The sequence below is a fragment of the Elephantulus edwardii genome, unplaced genomic scaffold (genome assembly GCF_000299155.1).
Source record: "Elephantulus edwardii isolate Elephantulus edwardi_28Jun2011 unplaced genomic scaffold, EleEdw1.0 scaffold00026, whole genome shotgun sequence".
Classification (NCBI taxonomy): Eukaryota; Metazoa; Chordata; class Mammalia; order Macroscelidea; family Macroscelididae; genus Elephantulus; species Elephantulus edwardii.
The window spans coordinates 5,712,937-5,719,539 of NW_006399776.1; the positions used below are offsets into that span (position 1 = coordinate 5,712,937).

Sequence of the window (6,603 nt, forward strand, 5' to 3'; positions counted from 1 at the left end):
AAACAGTGTTTCTCACAGGAGAATTGTTAAATGGATTAAAAAAAATGGGCTGGGTGTACCATTCTGTAATGCCTTGTTTACAACAAAAGTATTCTGTGTTGACAAAACATATTTGGGGATCATGCAACAGTAGTACTTTGGGAAGAGGGGACTGATGGGGCAGAGGTGGGGTTGGTGGACAGGAGTCTCAAGTTCCAGTTCTTAAATACTAGAAAGCAAGGGGTAATTTGGTCTCAGTTCTTTAGTGAAGAAATCGGATGCTCATTTTCTGCTCTACATCCACCTTTTCCAAAACCTAGAGGGAAAAAGAAAATCCAATTACATTTGTGTATATCACAGCTGACTCTGTCCACAGTTCTTAGCTATACAATATACCACCCCCACTTCTGTGAATCAGAATTTAATTTTTTCAAAGGTGAATGCCTCACCTTAACAAATTCTGTGAAAGATATGGCACTGTCCCCATCTTGATCTGCCTCCTGGATGGTCCTGTCTGCAATACTGCCCAGCTGCTCATCTGAAATATTTACTCCAACCATCATGCGTAGCACCTGTAAGACCAAGAGTCAGGAATTAGAGATAGACACATGGCAGACGAACTGTCATACTAAGATTAAAAGTAAACACATACTCCCTTTTATTTTGATCTCTGAAAATATAACAGACATGTATGAAATCCTTAAGTTCTTGTGAAGGCCATTCTTTAGTTGTTGTTAGGTGCTGCTGAGTCGAGCACACTCATAGTGACCCTATGAACAAAATATATGAACTCTGTTCTATCTTGACACTTCCTGACACACAAGAGCCCACTGCAGCAATCACCATATCAATCTACCTGATTGAGGGTCTTCCTCTCCTTCACTGACCCTCACCCTTCCCAGCCTCATGTCCTTCTCCAAAGAACAGCGCCTCCTAGTAACATGTCCAAAGTACGTAACGTGAAGCCTCATCATTCCTCCCTCCAAAGAGCACTCTGGCTGCATCTTCTCCAAGACCTATCTGTTCATTCTCTTGGCCATCCATGGGATGTTCAGTGCTCTTTTCTAACACCACAGCTCAAAGGCATCAATTATTTTTCTGTCATCCTTATTCACTGTCCAGCTCTCAGGTGCACAGCTAGTAACTGGAAAGACTATGGCTTGAATCAAACATATTTTAGTCTTAAACTGACATTACCCTTCAATAATTTGGAGAGGTCCCCAACAGCAGAGTTTGCAGTGCAATGTGTCTCCTTATTTCCTGACTGCTAGTACCAAGGGTGAGAATTGTGGTTCCAAGCAAGATGAACCTGTTGATAGTTGCAATCTACTTTCCAATCATCGGTTGCCTATCGGTCCAGTGGTAAGAACCTTTGTTTTTCTGACATTGAGACGCAATCCATACTGAAGGCTGCATTCCCTGATCTTCTGCAACGAGTGCTTCAAGTCCTCATTTGCAGCAAGCAAGGTTGTGTCATCTGCATAACACAGGTTATTGATGAGTCTCTCTCTAATCCTGATACCTCATTTCTCTTCATATAGTCCAGTTTCTCAGATAAATTGCAGTGCCCTCCTGATCTGTTTGCACAACAGCCTCACATGATTACAACCAAGTGCTTTGGGATTCCCATTCTTTTCAATGTCAGCCACAACTTGTCATGAACCATACAGTCAAACGCCTTTGCATAGTCAATAACAGACAAAGACATTCTTCTGGTATTCCTTACTTTCAGCCAAGATCCATCTGACACCAGCAATGATATCCCTGGGGCCATGGCCTTTTCTAAATCCTGCTTGAACTTCTGGCAGTTCCTTATCTATGTACTATTTCAACCATTTTTCAATGATCTTCAGCAGTATCTTGCTTGCATGTGATATCAATGATACTGTTCGATAATTTCCACATTCAGCTGGATCACCTTTCTTGGAAATGGAAACAAATATGGATCTCTTCCGATCTGTTGGCCAGCCAGCCATCCTCCAAATTTCCTGGCATAGACTGGTAAATGCATCCAAGGCTGCATCTGTTAACTGAAACAAGTCAATTGGTATCCCACTGATTTCTAGGGCCTTTATTTTTTGCCAGTGTCTTCAATGCAGCTCCTACTTCCTCCTTCATTACCATTGGCTCCTGTTCATTTGGTACTTCCGGAAATTTTTCAGTGTCAATCAGTTCTTTCTGATACAGTGATTCTGTGTATCCTCTCCATCTTCTTTTATTTATTTATTTTTTTAATTGTTGTGTACCACTGAATCGGATCTGATTGGCACAGGAGGAGACTGTCTCTCCTTCTCCAGCAGAACATCTGGTGGATTCGAACCATGTGCCTTCAGGATTACAGTGCAGCTTCTTGCCACTAGGCCACCAGAGATCCCTTCCTCCATCTTCTTTTGATGCTTTTTGGGTCATTCAGTATATTGTCCATATTTCAATATTGTGACACAAGGCTTAAATTTGTTTTTCAGTTCTTTCAGCTTGAGAAATGCAGAGCGAGTTCTTCCTTTTTTATTCTCCAATTCCAACTTTCTGCACATTTCATTATAATACTTTGGTTTGTTCTCCAGAGCAGACCTTTGAAATCATCTGTTCAGCTCTTTCACTTCAACATGTTTTTTTTTCCATTTGTATTCTTGATGTTCCATTGCAATCTTTAGTCGCTCTGACATCCATTTCGATTTTTTCTTTCTCCTCTGTTTTTGTAATGACATTTTGCTTTCTTCACAGATGATATCCCTATCATCCCACAACTCATCTGGTCTTCCATAATTGGTGTTCAATGCCTCATACCTATTTCTTAGAAGATCTTGAAATTCAGATGGAATTAATTCAAGATCATATCTTGGTTCCTGTTAACTTACTTTCATTTTCTTTGCTCTCAATTTGAACTTGCCTATGAGTAAGTGATGATCTGACCCACAGTCTGCCCCTGACCTAGTTTTGACTGCCAATCAGTTTCTTCCACAAATGTAGCCAATCTGATTCCTATGCAGCCCATCAAGTGGGATCCATGTGTAAAGTTATCTTTTGTGTCTTCTAGGAAAGATATCTGTGATGAATAAATCATTGTAAATCCAAAATTCCAACTACTGTTCCTTCTTCACTGTTTCCCACTTTACATAATGATTTTAGCAGATATCTCAGTGATGTGGCCATTTGATAGAAAGATGAAAGTCCTTCCCTTTTGTTCCTACCCAGAAAACAGTGTCTGGTGGCACAGAAGCCATTCTATGACTGTGAAAATCCTATGTACCATTGACAGTAGAGGAAGACTACAGAGGAAGCCTACTTCCTAGAAATGAACCAATCTGGCCAATTTTGTTGCAAGAGACAGACTTCTTGTTACATGAGACAAATCTGGTCCCTTAGTTGTTTAAGATATTCTGGAATCCCTAGCTAATGTGGTCTACTCGCAGGTGGTATATGAACCCGGAAACTGCCTCATAAAGGTCCTTAATGTGCTATATACTAAAATGCCTTCTTAGAAAAATAGTAAGCACTGCAATAAAGAGAACTTAAAAACATCTCAAATTCATCAAGAGACCTTTTCCCTACTTCTGCCAACATCTTTCGGGTATGACATGCTTTGGAAATTGCTGCCTTAAGCTGAGTGCCTGCATGCATCTGGAGGTGCTGAGCTTGTCACACAACTGCCTGTCCCAGCTGCCCACCAGCCTCGCTGACCTCTCCTGCCTGAAGAAGCTGAACCTCAGCAACAACTGCTTTGCCCACATCCCCATCTGCGCCTTCTCCCTGAAGGAGCTGGACTTCTTGCACGTGGACTCCAATAGCCTGGAAAACATCACCAAGAGCATCCAGTGCCTGGCAAGCCTAAAGATCTTCATTGCCGAGAATAACAACATCCATTGCTTCCCTAGGTCTCTGTGTTTGCTCAGCAGCCTGGAGCTGCTGAGCTTGAACAACAATGAGATCCAGACACTCCCAGACGAACTCTACCTGCTGTGTAGGCTGTCAAGGATTGCCTGGAATCCGATGGACAAAGGGCTCCACATTTCCTATACCTCTTTAGCCAAGCCCCTGCCTGAGCTAGTGGAAGGGGGTCTGGAGAGGCTCTTCAGCTACTTGAAGGACAAGAAGCACAATTGACTTGGCCAAGAGAGGCCCCAGAGAGCCAGCTCACCTGATGGTCCACAGGGTACTTTGTAGCTGTTGGGATTTGTCGGCACTTCTGTTAAAATTAGCTAGTTAATTGTGGAATGCCCTCTCCAGAGAGGAGGTGACTTTTAACTCTGTGTCTTCCTGATAACCTTCATATTGTGTGCTCATTTCTTTCTAGACATATATTGAAATGGCCTTTTGAGTTTCTCCAGAAAGAAATAATTGCTTGAAGGAGTAGCAAGATGCAGCCTATGAAAAAGAGGTCTAATTTGAGCCTCCTTCAAATATTTACCAAACACCCAGTATCTGCTCTCAGACGGTTTCTGCTCTTGAGTCGACAATCTGTCACCAGGTGGCAACAGCAAGACATGTTCCCTACTTCAGTTTCAACCAAGCTTGTTTGGGACCAAAGAGTGAGCTGAAGTCCCCACTCCGCTGTCAGTGACCAGGTTAGGCTGAGAGTTCCCTTGAACACATTTTAGAGAGAAAATTCCAATGATTGTCCCCAAAAACTCAAGGGAACTCTCAGTCTAACCTGAAAATCTCTGTAAATGCTCATTAAAATTATTATTATTTTTTAAAAAAGATTGTTACCTTAAAAAACATACTTAATTCAGAAATATGAAGATGGAGACTGGGTCCTTTTCTAACACTTTACATCACTAGCCACCACTGTTCTCAAAAAAGATAAGAGAAAGGGAAGATAAGAGATAAGGGATAAGGGAAGATAAGAGATAAGGGAAGAAAGGCCTTACCACAGGCCTACCTTTCCCTCCGGTTAAGCAAATTCCTATGCATAGTGACCTCATAGGACAGATGATATGTATATGGGAGCTGTAATGTATATGGGAGCTGAGTGTCAAGGATTTTTTCTCACAAAGCAGCTGGTGGGTTTGAATGGCCAAGCTTTCTGTTAGAAGCCAACCATTTTAACTACTGCCACCACTGGATCATCTTAAAATTATGCTAACCTCCCAAGACAGAAAAAGAGTGTAGCAATTATCTTTATTAATAGAAAATAAACTCTACTTATTTAACTATTTAACAGGAGGCTTCTTGGTTGCTAACTTAAAGGTCTCCTGTTTCAACCCACCAGAAGCTCCATAGGAGTAAAGATTTAGTGACCTGGTGTCATACAACCTAGGAAACTGTGGAGCAGCTTTACTCTGTCCTACAGGGTTGCTAAAAGTCAAAACAGACTGGAAAACATTAAATAACAAAGTCCATATATTTAAGATATATAATCTGGTAAATTTTGACACACATAAACTTGACTCGCACCTAACAACATACACCCCGAGGCCACCACAATCAAGATAATGAACATAATCTATTACCTCCAAAAGTTCAGCCACAAATTTAAAGAAGAATCATGGTTGAAAGAGCGTTTTCCCACAAACAGAAACTTCTATCAGACAGATAAAGAAAATGCAGCCATAAAATTCTACTGAGACGTCTTCAAGTTCCAGTCACAGACAAGCTCATGCAGAGCCACCTCTTGGGCCACAGCCATCAAGAACCTTGTCCTTTTCCACTGTCTTGACAGGCTGCTCCCTGAGGTGTCTGTTGCTTCAGTAACCCACCCCTCCCCACCCCGGCCCAAGTCAGTGACTGTTCCAGGAGCATCAGTGCAGACCCCTCTCAGCTGTGTCTAATTTCAGCTTTGTTCACATGTGAATGCAGCTCCTCAATTGTGGGACCAGGGAGGAAGATGGCAAGCTGTGGGAACCATCAGTGAGCCCCTCACCCAGCCCTCAGAGCTGCAGAAGCATTGGTGACCCCAGCACCCACATGTCCCATTCGTCACCCCAGTGCGCCAGAACAGTCACAGGACAAAGACCACATGGTAGAGAGTTTCCTGGAATAATTTATTGGATTCTGAAAATAGGACTAATAAAGCAATAATGTTCTAGGCATCCCTCAACATAATCAAATCGGGATTCCACACACGAGCATGTTGTGAGCCTCTTTTCTATTTTGCTGTGCTACTGAAAACCCTCAGATGTAAAATACTAGCTTGTTAATGAATTCTGTGAACAGTAATGTGATTAAAAATAAGTCTAAGCAGCTGTAAAAGTGACCACAATGACGTGAAATAAATGTACTAAGTTGAGCTCTGAAAAAAAAAAAAAAAGAAAGAGCATAAGCCCTAAGCCTTTCCTCAGGATAAACTTACTGTGAATATTTTAACATCTGATGATGACTAACTAAGAATTACATATTACCAAATGTTTGCGAAATGGTAGTACTACCCAGAAAGAGAAACTTTGTCCTTTTCTTACTTTTGGAAAATGATTCTCTATTTGCTAAGATAAAATTGGTTGTCTTACATCTCAAAAGTTCAGAGAACATTTATCCTAAAGTACTGAGACCTAAAGGACACTATAGTGGCATTCAGTAGATAAATCATCTGACACTCTAGCTACATCATTCCCTCTCTACTCTATGATTGAGTCTTTCTTTATCCTAATACTGTGTGTATTGCATACTGTGGAGTTGGAAACCTCC

General features: G+C 41.5%; 1 protein-coding gene across 1 annotated transcript in view; it reads right to left on the minus strand.

Annotated features, from left to right (window-relative positions):
- Positions 1 to 205: 205 nt before the first annotated feature.
- The window catches only part of CHP1 (calcineurin-like EF-hand protein 1), a 42,836-nt gene continuing 36,438 nt past the window's right edge, over positions 206 to 6,603 (minus strand). The window contains exons 6-7 of the mRNA XM_006882997.1: positions 429 to 551; positions 206 to 295 (exon numbers count right to left, since the gene is read on the minus strand). Coding sequence (XP_006883059.1) covers positions 242 to 295; positions 429 to 551 — 177 coding nt within the window. The 3' untranslated portion in view covers positions 206 to 241. The remainder of the gene's footprint in view (positions 296 to 428; positions 552 to 6,603) is intronic.